At 45.7% G+C, this 14,718-nt stretch overlaps 1 protein-coding gene, 1 long non-coding RNA gene and 6 other non-coding genes across 11 annotated transcripts in view; all 8 read right to left on the reverse strand.

The window, feature by feature from the left end:
- Window positions 1-3,611, reverse strand: part of rnf175 (ring finger protein 175) — a 51,426-nt gene extending 47,815 nt beyond the window's left edge. For all 3 annotated transcript variants that reach the window (XR_007448492.1, XR_007448491.1, XM_049567700.1), the window contains exons 1-5: window positions 3,482-3,611; window positions 3,086-3,123; window positions 2,796-2,937; window positions 2,547-2,701; window positions 814-921 (exon numbers count right to left, since the gene is read on the reverse strand). Coding sequence is in view for 1 of the 3 variants with exons in the window: in XM_049567700.1 (XP_049423657.1) it covers window positions 814-921; window positions 2,547-2,701; window positions 2,796-2,937; window positions 3,086-3,123; window positions 3,482-3,502 (464 nt within the window). In the remaining 2 variants the exon portion in view is untranslated. The remainder of the gene's footprint in view (window positions 1-813; window positions 922-2,546; window positions 2,702-2,795; window positions 2,938-3,085; window positions 3,124-3,481) is intronic.
- Window positions 3,612-6,701: 3,090 nt separating this feature from the next.
- On the reverse strand, window positions 6,702-13,312 carry LOC125883436 (uncharacterized). 2 transcript variants are annotated; one of them, XR_007448494.1, is made up of 8 exons: window positions 13,173-13,312; window positions 9,831-9,913; window positions 9,383-9,491; window positions 8,720-8,783; window positions 8,431-8,500; window positions 7,314-7,389; window positions 7,027-7,090; window positions 6,702-6,812 (listed from the first exon to the last, which is right to left on the reverse strand). It is a non-coding gene; the product is annotated as an uncharacterized LOC125883436 (long non-coding RNA). The 2 variants fall into 2 exon arrangements; XR_007448493.1 differs by having other exon boundaries at window positions 6,702-7,090.
- LOC125884526 (small nucleolar RNA SNORD14) lies at window positions 6,883-6,976 on the reverse strand. Its single transcript, XR_007448729.1, has one exon. It is a non-coding gene; the product is annotated as a small nucleolar RNA SNORD14 (small nucleolar RNA).
- Window positions 7,166-7,259, reverse strand: LOC125884527 (small nucleolar RNA SNORD14). Its single transcript, XR_007448730.1, has one exon. It is a non-coding gene; the product is annotated as a small nucleolar RNA SNORD14 (small nucleolar RNA).
- Window positions 7,465-7,558, reverse strand: LOC125884528 (small nucleolar RNA SNORD14). The gene has a single exon (XR_007448731.1). It is a non-coding gene; the product is annotated as a small nucleolar RNA SNORD14 (small nucleolar RNA).
- Window positions 8,576-8,669, reverse strand: LOC125884529 (small nucleolar RNA SNORD14). The gene has a single exon (XR_007448732.1). It is a non-coding gene; the product is annotated as a small nucleolar RNA SNORD14 (small nucleolar RNA).
- LOC125884525 (small nucleolar RNA SNORD14) lies at window positions 8,856-8,949 on the reverse strand. Its single transcript, XR_007448728.1, has one exon. It is a non-coding gene; the product is annotated as a small nucleolar RNA SNORD14 (small nucleolar RNA).
- LOC125884530 (small nucleolar RNA SNORD14) lies at window positions 9,683-9,775 on the reverse strand. The gene has a single exon (XR_007448733.1). It is a non-coding gene; the product is annotated as a small nucleolar RNA SNORD14 (small nucleolar RNA).
- Window positions 13,313-14,718: the final 1,406 nt, after the last annotated feature.

Below are 14,718 nucleotides of genomic sequence, written 5' to 3' on the forward strand. Positions count from 1 at the left end.
GCCTCGTGTGTGTGTGTGTGTGTGTGTGTGTGTGTGTGTGTGTGTAGCCCATAGCCCCGCCTCCCCCACAGAGACAAAAACACTCGATGACAAGAGCTTTCCCTCCGTTCATTACGCTAATGAACCAACTCACCTGGCTGCCAGACGATGCACGGCAGTGAACGCTCTTGTCGTCCAGTCTCTTTGGTGGAGAGAGACGAGGAAAACAAACACGCATGGATACAGCAATTAATCGTGGCCGGAAAAGTTACTGTCTCCCGTTTAATTTACCATGCAATTAACCGACCTCTCGCATATCGTGACAGGCCTAACCGTGACACATCAAACCAAATGAATTTAGTACCCTGCACACTGCAGTCGTGTTACGTGTGATTGTGTTTGCAGATGAAATCCCCTTCCTGAAGTGTGACGGCCAGAGGGTGTCAGATATGTCATAGTTGTATAATGTGTCCATGATAATAACAGTTTAAACTGTTGTGTAAAAGGACATAAACTTCAACTACACCCTCAAGCTGACGGCCGAGGGCTGATTCAGACTCATCAATATCTGGTTCCAACAACCTTTTCCATGACTTAGGGAGCCAAACATTAAGGTCTCTCTTGTGCACCATGGTAATTAAAAGCGTGAGAAAGCTAAAATAAAGGTACAAATCTGTCAGAGATGAAGGATCGTCCTGTGAGACAGACCTGAAGAGAGTTGTTTAAAGTTTAAATGTCCAGAGTAAGACAAAACAGTTGTACATTTTGCTCTGCAAGGTAACTTTAAGTGTCCTATACGACTGACGGAGCTTTGGGAGCTCAGTTTTCTCTCACCTGAAGAAGACGTTGAAGCCGAACATGGTGAACATGATGGCCATGTAGCCAAGGACGCCCACTGCATAGCTCAGCTTGTAGATGAGCAGGAACCACTTGTACACCATCCTGAAAAAACACGCAAATAACATCACAATATTTCATTGTATTTCTGTGATAACGATATTCTTGACCATGTGACACATTCGTAAAAATGTTCGATTATTAATGTAAGAATAAATTCAGTGCTGTAGTTTTACAGTTCCCTCCAAATATTCAGTAAAAACTAAACTGATGTGTCATATGGGTGAGTCCGTGTACACCTTTACACGTGTCTGAGATCATAAATGGTTCTGAAAAATTAGTACACGAAAAATGTTTTTTTGTTTTTTTTTTTAAGGGGGGGGGATACTAATTGTTGACTAACTGTGAATATGACAAGAAATGATGTGAGACCGGGTTTGGCACCAGGTCAATAGCCTACGTACTCCATTCTATTTAAACGGCAGGTTCGTTAAGGGGGTCGTTCGCCAGTGGGCTACAGTAAGTACCAGGCCATCAAATCACAGCATCCGCGGTGAGAGGACACGGAATTGTTGTGCTTTTACGCACGGGTCAGTGGTGAAGTGGCGCACATGACTCGTGCTACGGACGGACAGACAGACGAGCCACGTATCTTGGTGCCGCTTAAAAACAGGTAATACATCTGGCTACAACTTTCCCACATCAAATATCTGTGATCGCCTAGACCTGCGTATGTAAAAGAGCACACAATTCCGTGTCCTCTCACCGCGGATGCTGTGATTTGATGGCCCGGTACTCATTGTAGCCCACTCTTATAAGACCCAATAATAATAATAATGATAATAAGTTACTGTGGACCTATACGCCGACCCGCTGCTTCTTCCCACTTTAACCTGAATAACAAACCGGAGCTAGCTGGGAGCGGCTAGCGGAGCGTTAGCCGCAGCATGACCGGAGGGAAGCACAGCCAGTTAGCCTCCGCTAGTCTCTGAGCTAGCCCCGGCTCTCCGTTTGGATCCAACCGGAGCACTGAGCCCTGGTTTGTTATTCAGGTTAAAGTGGGAAGAAGCAGCGGGTTTATCGGGCAGCTGAGTGAAGTGGAGCCTGCGGAGGAAACACCGGGACCGTCTGGATGTAATAGTCCGTGTAGTTTGTTCAAATGCAGCTGACACAGGGCGACGTGAGGCGACGTGAGGCGACGTGAGGCGACGGAGACGACACAACAGTTGGCTTTCGTCGCCGCTTGTTCTTTGATGTCGGTTTGGTGTGTCTGCACCTTGATAGACAGCCCTCTGGACTGTTTTACTCGTTACCATGGAAATGTTAGAGCGACGACTACAAGATATAAACCTCGTGTTCAGGGTTATTTTGTGAGTGAACAAAATAAACGTCTGTCTAACATACAGACTGCAGACGGACACATACAGACATGATTGTGTCGGGCTGTTAGTGACATCACAAGAGCCTATGTTTCTACATGTTTCTGTATCATGATGTTGAATATTGTTTCTGACCTACATGATTACAGTCTTGTTTTAATATTCTGACTCTTTTACATACACACAAGTTTTGTTTTATAGTCAGCTATTGATAAACAAACTACAGTGTCATGAAGTCTGCCCCTGAGTGGACTCTGGAAGTCTGCAGGAAGTCCACATTAGGCCCCTGTGGACTGCTCGGGAACACGCCCACAAAGACATTTGGACATTAGTCTCCACCATCACTCTCACCTGGGCGTCCTGCAGGACAGCGGCTTGCGAGTGGCTCTGAAGATGACGTAGCTGGTGACGACGGAGAACATGCCCCACATGGACAGAAACCTCCACCAGTAGAGTTTGATGGTGAAGTAAAGAGGAACCACCCACATCTGGACCAGCGTCACCAGCTGAGGAGACAGACAGATGGTCAGTATCATCCTTTATATCCACGTCTGTCACCTCTCCTCCTCCTCCTCCTCCTCCTCCTCCACCACTACTCACATTGTAGGAGCGGTGGTGCCGCTGCTTCCACTGCACCAGGACGATCTGAGCCACCACCAGCGTGGCGATGAGGATCAGCACCATCTCTGCGTGCATGGCCTCGTGACCCCTGTGCTTCACGTGCAGGCGCTCATGCTGCACCCTGAGCCAGGAGCAACAGAAAGGTGTGAGGAGGGTGGAGGACAACACAACGCAGACAACATCAGGACTTCATCACATATTCCTGCACTGAGGATGAACATGAGCACATTTCCGTGGTGCATGCTGGGAAACAAAGTGCTGCTACTCACTTCCAGTTCTCTCTGTGTGTCATTTTCAGCAGGTCGTCCTGGAATAGAGAGGCAGGGACAGAAATAGCAGCTGTGGGTCTCACTGGACAGTTTAAAGTAGGTTAACACAGCTCGCGGCACTACATGACAAATAACGTGGTGACGAGACAAAATAAAACCCCAACATGTGACGAAACAGCCGCTTCTTGTCTTTAATGACGCCTTTATGCTGCCACGTCCCAACAGCAGCAGCAGCAGCACAGTATGGACACAGCTGACTTGAGCTAACGTTAGCTAGCTAGCTCGGGATACGTTAGCTCCCGTTAGCCGCAGTTTCCGTTAATCTAGCCGTTAAAAGTATCACCTGTCGGGGCGAACAGTGTGTGACAGCCGCGGTGTTACCTGCAGTCTGCTTACCTGGGGGTGCACACCCGCCATGTTTGGTTTTTACCCTCTCAAAGGTGCAAGCTAGCCGGCTGAGCTAGCACTGCTTTGACAGCAGCTCCTCTGACAGCTGCTCCGAGGCGGCGCAGCTACGGAAGGCCGAGAGGGTCAAAATTAAAACCGCGAGAACATACTGAATCCAGGGGCGTGAATACAGGGGTCTGTAGGGTGGGGGGCTGTATGTCCTCTATGTAAACTATAACAACTATGAATTAACTGATCAAAATAACCTTTAGATACATGATGTCTTACTGTCTGCAGTGACGGCTGATGATAACAGTCTCTATTTGATCATGTGACCAGACGATGCACCTCAGGAGCCAGTTCAGATGCACAATCTGTCACGACTGACAACACTGAGCACACATGCAGGTCCAGTGAGTGTGTAACGTGCGTTCGTTTTTAACTCGGAGTCGGAAATTCCCAGTTCCCAGTCAGAAGTTTAAACTCGAACGCACCCTGAGATCAGATTTCCAACTTAGAAACTCGGAGCAACCGCATCATGCCTGACTTACGAATTCAAGATGGCTGCCGGTCACATACGTAGTGAGTACGTTTATAGCAGCTTTATCTTATGTGTCTCACATCAGGTCAGCCTCATCTGCGGCGTTCATCAGTTGGAGTGCATGATGGTTTTGAAGCTGTCTATACTCCCAAAGTTCACGGGCAACAAAGGCTTTCTTGCGGGCGTCCATGTTTTTTTCCGACTTGTCCACCATCGTCAACTAGAATGCAAAAACTGTTGTCAACTCATTCCCACGTCCGACTTCCGACCTCCGAGTACAAAGCAAACGCAGCATACATCCTTCCCTTCCAAGCTGTATGCACCGGGCCTGTGTGCATTAACTTAACACAAAAATACTAATTATAAAAAGCACTGATTTTTATTTTCTTACTGTCAGTAAAATGGTCAAGCAGTTGGTGAGAGTGCATTAATGACTTGTTTGGGACTCTAACTCAAAGGTAACTTGAACTTTGGACTTGAGTGCCAAAACTTATTTGTGACTTGCACAACACTCAGTATGTTTCCACGGTAACAGTGAAGACGTTAAAACGTTACTTGAATAATGTAGGCCAGATTAAAATTCAACATCATGATACAGATATATGTAACAGTATAGGCTATAGACTATAATCAATATGCATCTTAATATTGCAGCCTAGCCTATAGAAGCTGTGCAGTCTGATCATGTAGGCGAGTGCTGCAGTGATCACTGTACAGGTGCTGGTCATATAATTAGAATATCATGAAAAAGTTGATTTATTTCAGTAATTTCATTCAAAAAGTGAAACTTGTATAATGTATACATTCATTCCACACAGACTGATATATTTCAAGTGTTTATTTCTTTTAGCAATGACCTTTTGTGTCTTGCCCTCCTTGTGCAAGGTGTCAATGGTCGTCTTTTGGACAACTGTCAAGTCAGCAGTCTTCCCCATGATTGTGTAGCCTACAGAACTAGACTGAGAGACCATTTAAAGGCCTTTGCAGGTGTTTTGAGTTACTTAGCTGATTAGAGTGTGGCACCAGGTGTCTTCAATATTGCACCTTTTCACAATATTCTAATTTTCTGAGATACTGAATTTGGGGTTTTCATTAGTTGTCAGTTATAATCATCAAAATTAAAAGAAAAAAACATTTGAAATATATCAGTCTGTGTGGAATGAATGAATATAATATACAAGTTTCACTTTTTGAATGGAATTACTGAAATAAATCAACTTTTTGATGATATTCTAATTATATGACCAGCACCTGTATGCATGATGGTCTCCAAGCCTGTCTGTTAGCTCCTTTTATAACGCTGCAGACTTTACGTGATGACAGTGACGTCACATTTCGCCTGCAGTTTGCGAGGGCTCAGTCTGCAGGTCCAGAGGGAGGAGATTTGGATTCAGCCCATGTTGTTACCGGCTTCTTCTTCTTTTACACATTTAATGCTTTTGGACTTCCGGGTCAAAGCCCGGGGCGGAAACTGCGGAGCATGCTCAGAGCGCCTCGGCCAGTTTGAGTCTGATTGACTGTACAGAGCTTTTACTGTTTGTAAACAGTATGACGTTTGTTGGTGGGCGGGGCTTAGCTGGAGGCAAAATAGTTCTCCACAGACGTTAGCTAGCACTAGCTAGCGAGTTCTTTTGGCTTGTTTTAGACAATGGAGGAAGATGATGTGAGTGGTGTGTTCAGAAATACCTACCCAAGTGCCGGAGCACACTCTGGAGCAAACTGTACTCTTGGGTTATCCAGAGCAGCGCACTCTCAGAGTGGCAGAGCGCACTCTGGACACTCTGTCTGTGGAGACGGAGCAGCAGAGCGCCGAGCGGAGTGAATGTGTGATTAACTTAACCGTTGGTTCATTCATGTAGAAATATAACGCTGCGTTTCTTCCACCAACAGGGCTCTCATTTTAGTGTAGAGCGTCAGACTGAATTTACCAACGCACCATGTCAGGTCACTCACTCTCCGGGACCGCCAGTGTTACTTGAATAAGTAAACAATCAGTGGATGGATGATGTCACAAAGGAGGACCACACTTGTTTGTTTTGCTATGGAAGCTAACGTTAGCTAATGTGCTAAAAAGTTAGCGTTGCAGAGAAATCCAATCTTCCTCTTAATCCCTCCCCAGTTTCTGATGAGGTGGACATGATAACCCTTAATACACATAACCTTATTCATCCCTACAACAGGAAATACTTTTTCCCTAACCTGATATGAAGTGTGCGCTGCACATGTGAGCATTTTTGATGATGGCCTCCGTCCAGTCCTTTGGTCTTATCACATTTAACCATAGTTGTCTTTGTTTTTGTTGACGGGCAGTGGCGGCTGGTTTTGAGCCATGACTCCTTCTATTCTGGCTCCCAATAACACAACAAGACAAACACATTTTAACACTCCTATGGAGCCCACAGCCCTGTGGGGGAGAGGCAGCTGCACCTCCAGCTGATGTCAGCCCTACGAGGGTCTATACATGCAGGAGTCACATGATCTGGGTGTGTTAGTCAAATTCACTTTAGGACCATTTCACTCACACTAACATGTTTACAGGGATTTTAAAAGTCTGACACAATAAATCCATTTTCTCTGTCGTCATGGAAACAGACTGACTGACTTGGTACCTCCTCAGAGAGAATCCCACTATGTCAATGAAACATTTTACGTGATCTACTGTCAATTGAAGAAACAATTCAACAACAGTTGCAACAGCTGGATCTTTATTTCTTTGTAAACAACAACAAAAACAAGGAAAGAGGAAAAATCTCCAGCGAAGAGAAACCAGTGAAGTCCAGCTCCTGGTTTATGTTCGACCTGTGGGACATAAACACATGTTAGCAAACAGAAAACCTTTGGAGGCAATGATTAAAAACTAGAGCTAAATTCGCTCAGACATCCAAGGAAGGTTTGGACCGTCTTTGGTCTGTCAGACCTCTGGTGGAAACTACGAATGGCAGGAAAAAGCATCATCACAGCGAACTGCAGGCCGTCAGTCTGCACTCAGACATATAGTTTAATAATTACGTACCAGTCAATGACCACCATCACTGGTGACTGGACGGAGAAGATGAAGGCACAGCCAGCCTGGAACCCTGAAAATGACGAGATGGACAAGTTAGCCACGAAGCTAAAACAGACAAAGACTATAACAGTTCCTGCTTTTAAATTCGCTCAGACATCCAAGGAAGGTTTGGACCGTCTTTGGTCTGTCAGACCTCTGGTGGAAACTACGAATGGCAGGAAAAAGCATCATCACAGCGACAAGAGCAGCTGTTATTTAACAGCACAAATACTGTAATCCTAAAACATACACACCAGCTGTGCAGGCGTCAGTCACCACCATCTTGGTGCAGGTGCTGAATTAACAGAATCATCCACCGAGACGTTCACCCTGAAAGACAGATGGAGACAAAGTCAGCTGTGGAAGCAGAAAGACATCACAAGACAAGGTATAGAGTGTTCTTGTTCGCTCAGACATCCAAGGAAGGTTTGGACCGTCTTTGGTCTGTCAGACCTCTGGTGGAAACTACGAATGGCAGGAAAAAGCATCATCACAGCGACAAGAGCAGCTGTTATTAAAAAGTGCGGACACACCAAACCCACATCAAAGAACTAGCAGTGACGAAAGCCAACTGTTGTGTCGTCTACGTCGCCTCACGTCGCCCTGTGTCAGTTGCATTTGAACACACTACACAGACTACATCCGACGGCCAAGTAGCACGTACGTTCTGCGCCTGCGTGAGAGAGAGCGGAGTGAGAGAGTGGTACATCCTGTCAGCCGAGGGGTTTCCTATCTGTGCAGCCGAGCACCGCAGCACCTCCACGGACTATTACATCCAGACGGTCCCGGTGTTTCCTCCGCAGGCTCCACTTCACTCAGCTGCCCGATAAACCCGCTGCTTCTTCCCACTTTAACCTGAATAACAAACCAGGGCTCGGTGCTCCGGTTGGATCCAAACGGAGAGCCGGGGCTAGCTCAGAGACTAGCGGAGGCTAACTGGCTGTGCTTCCCTCCGGTCATGCTGCGGCTAACGCTCCGCTAGCCGCTCCCAGCTAGCTCCGGTTTGTTATTCAGGTTAAAGTGTGAAGAAGCAGCGGGTCTGTGGGGCAGCTGAGTGAAGTGGAGCCTGAGGAGGAAGCACCGGTTAGCCCCGGTTTCACTACAGGCAGATTCACTCGCTACAGGGGCGAGGAAATAAAACCTGAACAGCCAATCAGAGTGATCTCTCTCACCGACAAGCTCCGCTGGCGATTCAACATGCTCAATCGGCCAAAAAGTTGCAGACACCAAAGTGCCAACGGTGCGGGACACACCGCAAAAACTAGGGCAACAGACGCTCATCAACGGCCCAACTTTGGTCGACGGCCAACTGTCGGCTTGGTGTGTCAGGGCCTTAACAGCACAAATACTGTAATCCTAAAACATACACACCAGCTGTGCAGGCATCGATCATCTTGCTGCAGGTGCTGAATCAACAGAATCATCCACCGAGACGTTCACCCTGAAAGTGAGATGGAGACAAAGTCAGCTGTGGAAGCAGAGAGACGTCACAAGACAAGGTATAGAGTGTTCTTGTTCGCTCAGACATCCAAGGAAGGTTTGGACCGTCTTTGGTCTGTCAGACCTCTGGTGGAAACTACGAATGGCAGGAAAAAGCATCATCACAGCGAACTGCAGGCCGTCAGTCTGTACTCAAATACATAGTTTAATAATTACGTACCAGTCAATAACCACCGTCACTGGTGACTGGACGGAGAAGATGAAGGCACATCCAGCCTGGAACCCTGAAAATGACGAGATGGACAAGTTAGCCACGAAGCTACAAACAAAGACTATAACAGTTCCTGCTTTTAAATTCGCTCAGACATCCAAGGAAGGTTTGGACCGTCTTTGGTCTGTCAGACCTCTGGTGGAAACTACGAATGGCAGGAAATAATGTCATCACAGCGACAAGACCCGAGCTCCTCTACAGAATAGAGCCGAGGACGTTCAGAAGATCACACACAAAAGTACTGTCTGTCATTTGTCATCTGGACTGCGGTCGAAGAACAGTCATTTGAAAAGATACAGGGCTGCTCAGTTAAATTGTATCGTCCAATTTCTTGAATTTAGTTTGCAAGATCAAGGACAGCTCTAGCACTGATGACAGAACGTAATTCGGCTTTCTGTAAGTGACCCAGAAGTCCAAAAGCATTCGATGTGTAACGGAAGAAGAAGCCGGTAACACTGATGGAAACATTTGGGCTAAGTACACACTAAACAAAATACAGTTGTTATTGTTGAAGTCACTTTAAGGTATGTGTGCAGAAACACACACATTCTGTCTTTAAATAAAAGGCACAGTCACCGGTGTTGAAATCAGTGTTGAGACTGATCTGCTCACCTGTCCCCAGGTTCATGGAGCTGATGAATTTCCACCTCCTGAGGAATAAGTCGCATCATCCATCGCGAGCAGCTTCTGTACGGTGTCCCTGGAGGTCCATGGTGTGACCCTGTGAGGACGTTTCTGGTGTTAACTTCTGACTTAACTGAGCGAACCTCATTCAGTCCAACTTTCAATCTGACAATTGTTTTTCATAACAAAAACTATAGTTTTGTTTTGGAAGCCTCACATCAGTCGACTAAAAGCTAATCATGAGGTAATGAATAATATTTTTTGGACAAATACTGCTGTGTTGCAAAAGCGCTCAGACATCCAAGGAAGGTTTGGACCGTCTTTGGTCTTTCGACCTCTGGTGGAAACTACGAATGGCAGGAAATAATGTCATCACAGCGCAGGGTGATGCAGGGTGCTAATAACTAAATCAATCCAACGTTTTAAATAATCTGACCGTGTGCAAACTGCAGGGACAGTCCAGAGGTGAAGCCGACATCCTCAGCAGTCCAACGCTGAACAAGCTGGAACATATAAAACCTGAAAGGAAAAACAAAAGCTCGGGAATTATCTCCAACAAGAAATAAAACCAGGAGGTGAGAGCACTTTAACACATTATCAGACCTTGAATAACTGCATCAGACTCAGTGGTGAGGACGCACTCAGACCTGTTACTGCACCACCACACTGTACAATTACTCCTCCACAAAGAAAGTCCTGCATTGAACACGTTACTTCAGTAAATGCATCTACGTTTGATCAGGAAAAGAAAACAGGCTATTAAAACTGAGAGAGAAAACTTGGCTGTTGAACTATTAGATTATTATGACTCATACATGAATGTAAGACAGTAAGGATGCACCGATTATTGGCCAAACCTCAGCATCAGCCGATATTCGCTGTGTCAACTGTCGCCATGCTAAACAAGAGGACACTCGCCGATGGCAGTGGCCGATTTTGTGTCCTGTTGTTCCAGAGACAACAGAAAATGTGTCCGAGCCAAACAGAGATCTTCCCTGTTGCAACGTCGGGATGAAAGGAGGCGGTAAACTCACTACTGGGTGTCAGAGGACACACCGTATGGTTTCCTGATAGTGTGACATTGTGAACAACAGATCCGTGTTAATATCAGCAGAGGGAGAGCTGGCTAGTGTTCGCTGTTGGCCGTCAGAACCAACACGGAGTCACATCATGAGTTTTCAGTAAAGAAGGTTATTAACAAAAGACTAATGAAACATCAGTGTTGTTTAAAACATCGTCAGCAGCCCAGAATCTCTCTCACGCCGTCACTATGAGGCAGGAATATTTTTTTACGGTTGTGGCTGGTCGAGGTGGAGCTCATCTCAAACCGTTAATTACAGACTGTTAGTGATGGCCAGATGAAGCTTCATGTAGCACTGTCTTTATTCTCTGAAGCCACAGGATGGCGCCGTCTGTTCAACAAAGGTTTGAGAGCACACTTCACTGCCAGTCCTTCAGCCTTTATCTATAAACCAAGAGCGCCATCTGGTGGAGTCAGAAAATAAAGAAAATTGTCCATGAAGCTTCATTTGACCATCACTACTGTTCTCAGTAGTAATTACAGAAATATCAAGCAGCAAATCACATTTGGAAATTTGGACCTTTGAAATGTTTTAGGGTGACGTAGTATGACAATAGCTCCTGGTTAATTTTCTGCGACTAGATCTAAAAACGTCGAATTGTTTCGTCTTTCTGTGAGAAATCGATGCTTTCGATAGACAGACGCCACTGTATTGATCCCACACTGGAGTTTTCTTTGACATACATCACAATATAGTTATTAGCTTTTGATTTTTGGGCCACTGGTCAGATAATTAAAAGACATCACCTTCGGCTCTAGAAAACTACACAGGGCGTCTTTCACCGTTCACTTTATCATCAAAACAATTAATCAGGAGAACAACAGGCAGATTAATTAATTACAGTTTCTACTGTTAATCCATTCATCGACTAATTGTGACAACTGTACTTTCTACACTTTAGTCTGTTTGGTGTAAAAAACAATGTACTGTGTGATGTTAGTGTGTTAACGGTGTGAAAAGTACAGTTTTAACTCACAAGACGTAAAGAAGAAACACAAAGTAGTGTGAGAAGGAAATACTCCAATACCTCACATCTATACTTAGAGTACTTGAGTAAATGTAACTAGTTACATTCAGCCACTGATCAGATCTGAGTATCTTGTTAATGGCAAATGTTTTATTTAACCTTTGAGGCTCCTTAAAAATGAAGTTACACTTTTCATCCTCAGTAAAACGTAGTCATTTTTCTTCTACTTTCACTGCATCAAATCTTTTAAACAACTTCAGCCCCAACCATCCATATGAAGTGTTTTTATCTTATTATTTTAAAATCTTTTGTTTTCATACCCTTTTTGTCAGAAGACGTCGTGTGTTTCGTCATGTGCGTGTGTTCATGGTCTAAGGCACACACACCACAGATCACTGTGAGGTGCATTTCACATGCATGTGCTTCACATCTGGAGCACTGCTTGACAACCATTTTGCATCCTGGGCACAAGACACACTGCTTCCGCATTTTAGAGGGCGAGGACCCTGGCTCCTCCTCCTCCTCCTTCTCCTCCTCCTCCTGCCTCTGACTCTGGGTCCGGCCCTGGCAAGGAGGATCAGCAGCCCCAGGTCGGCACCCAGCTCCTCGTCACTCACGTCCTTCCACTCCTTTACTGACCTCCTCCCCTGCAGGTTCGTGAAGTGCAGGATTTGCTGCTGGGTGTCCTTGGGGAAAAACAGCTCAAGCGCAGTGTCGGGGATCCTGGTGAGTGCGAAGTGAGTCGGCCCCGGGGTCAAGATGGGAGGGAGTAAGAAGTGCTGGGCCTCTTCATGTGAGGGAGACCACAGGATGCCCCCATTTCTTCATCTCCATGGAGGTGCTGTCGTCCTCCTCCGCAGCAGGAGCCTCCTCTAGTTTCAGGCTCCTCTTCATGGCTGTGGTGGAGAAATGACCGGCCAGACTACACCACGCACCAATCCGGAGAGAGGGGGTTCTCTCTTGATCAAGAAAAGACACGCACTGCGCCGGTTTGGCCTTTGACAACTCACACGTTCACACACAAAACAGATCCTCAACCACTATGTCCACACCTCTGTCATCTCCAACACACCAACACGTGTGCAGCTTGATCACTGCCATGCATTTAGCACGCTAAGAGAACCAGGCCTGCCTCCATTCAAACTGCCCCCGGTGGTCAGGGCTGCGGGTCCAGCTCAGGGTGGAGGCGTGCCTCCTTGCAACACAAGGGATCATGGGAATTAAGAACTAATGATAAAAAACAACTCCTGGCCATGTTTCATATAATCAGCCTTGAACTGATCGATAAACTGAGAATCAATAACATCCAATGAGCAGCACGTGAGGCCCCACGACGAGTCTACCTGCACCACGTGCTCACCTGCTGCAGGCTCAACCCGTCAGACTGGACCCGAACACGGCCTCAGCACGAGCTGCACAACCCACACTAACAACTACACACACACACACACACACACACACACACACACACACACATCTACACATTAATATTTTAGCACGAGGGTTTGTTTCTGTCAATCAGCTGATTCATATCCGAAATAACGCTGAGACACGTTACACAATCACATCTTACGTCTCCTCGTCGCTGAGCTGCGGAACAATCTCCGACCATCCGTCAAACACACGCATCATCTACGGTGACAGTCGCCATCTTGTATCGCTACATACTGTCATCGACACGTTTAGTATTTCATTTGAAGCACAGCGTTACACTTAAAGACAGATTTACCGTTTGTCTCAGAGGAGCGATGGTCGCAGCTGCAGCGGCTCCTCAGCTCGGACTGACCGCAGGCGGAGCGTCTCCTTCCTTTAGTTCCGTCATGGCGGCTCGTCAACTCGCGTGATGGCGCCTCACCGCCACCTGGTGGACCGGAGGCTGAACTGGGAGTTACTGCACTGACTGTGACGCCTCATGATGACGTTTCTATCGCTCAATTCAACAATGTTTTGCGATTAATCGACTAATCTAACAATTTATTCTAACGATTATTTTTTATTACTTGATTAATACACTACTTTATATTATAATATAATATAATATAATAGCCTATCTCATGCCCCGTATGTGGTAGAGACATGAAACTTTGCACAGAGATGCCTCTCCTCATGAGGAACACATTTGCCTCAAGAACCCATAACTTCCGCTTATATAGATTTTCTGCCATTTTGAATTGTTTGAAAAACACTTCAAATGGATCTCTTCCTAGGAAGTTTGAGCCATCTGCATGAAACTGGGTGAACATAATCTAGGGAGCAATATCTAAAGTTCCCTCTTGGCAAAAGTTGGAAAACTTCCTAAAACTGAGCTTCTATAAGGCAATGAATATTGCGGAGGGCGTGGCTCATCACATAAAGGTGTAGAACATCTCAAGGGTTTCACCCATCATCACGCAACTTTGTAGGCATATGACCACACATAATCTGAGGGGACCCCTCCATTATTGAGCCCATCAAACAAAATGGGGGCGCTAGAGAGCTCATTTCTTATCTAGGCCTAACCGCCATATGGATTTTTACTAAACTTGGTAGATATGTAGAACAGGACGCCTCAAGGTGACTGGAGAAATTTGACTCTAATTGGCAACTGGGTGGCGCTATAACAACAGAAAAATGCTTCAAAATGGCTAAAATGCAACCGATCGCTGTGGCTCCCCCTGTGGACCAATGTTGGTGTTGTTTCTAATGTTTGGTATGACTAAGTCATGGTATGGTATGCTGTACATAATCACGGAAACTGTCAGTGTGTCATTCTGTCAGTCAGTCATTCTGTCTGTCCCACGTTTTTCTACTCACTGACGTGGTCAATCTATGTGAGACTGCACATAGGCATTGAGGACTGGCATAGGTAGAAGGTGACAAAGCTACCAATGGCTATGAACTAGTAAAAACAAAATCGGGGAGTGCAGCAAAATGCCGCCTACAATGGGGGGCGTGAGCAAGTAACAAAACCTGTAGCTCAGCGTGTGACGTAAACAGTTTTCCCGTCATTGTGTTATGTAAAGACTTTTATTGTGAAGCAGCAAAATAAGGAAATGACTCCTACAAACCTGAGAGCGAACATGAAACAGTAAAATAACGCAGATATGTGAAGTAAAAACAGGACGCAGGAGAGAAACTAAACTCCAAACCACAGAGATTCAGTCAGAAGCTACAGACGTACTGAGAGCTGAAAAATAGTCTTAAAATCTGGTGAGTGAACAATAAATGGACATGACTGCACAGAATCCATTTCAAAAATATTCATATTGATGCATTTAAAAGTGAATTATTTTGGG

Source organism: Epinephelus fuscoguttatus, linkage group LG23 (genome assembly GCF_011397635.1).
Source record: "Epinephelus fuscoguttatus linkage group LG23, E.fuscoguttatus.final_Chr_v1".
NCBI lineage: Eukaryota > Metazoa > Chordata > Actinopteri > Perciformes > Serranidae > Epinephelus > Epinephelus fuscoguttatus.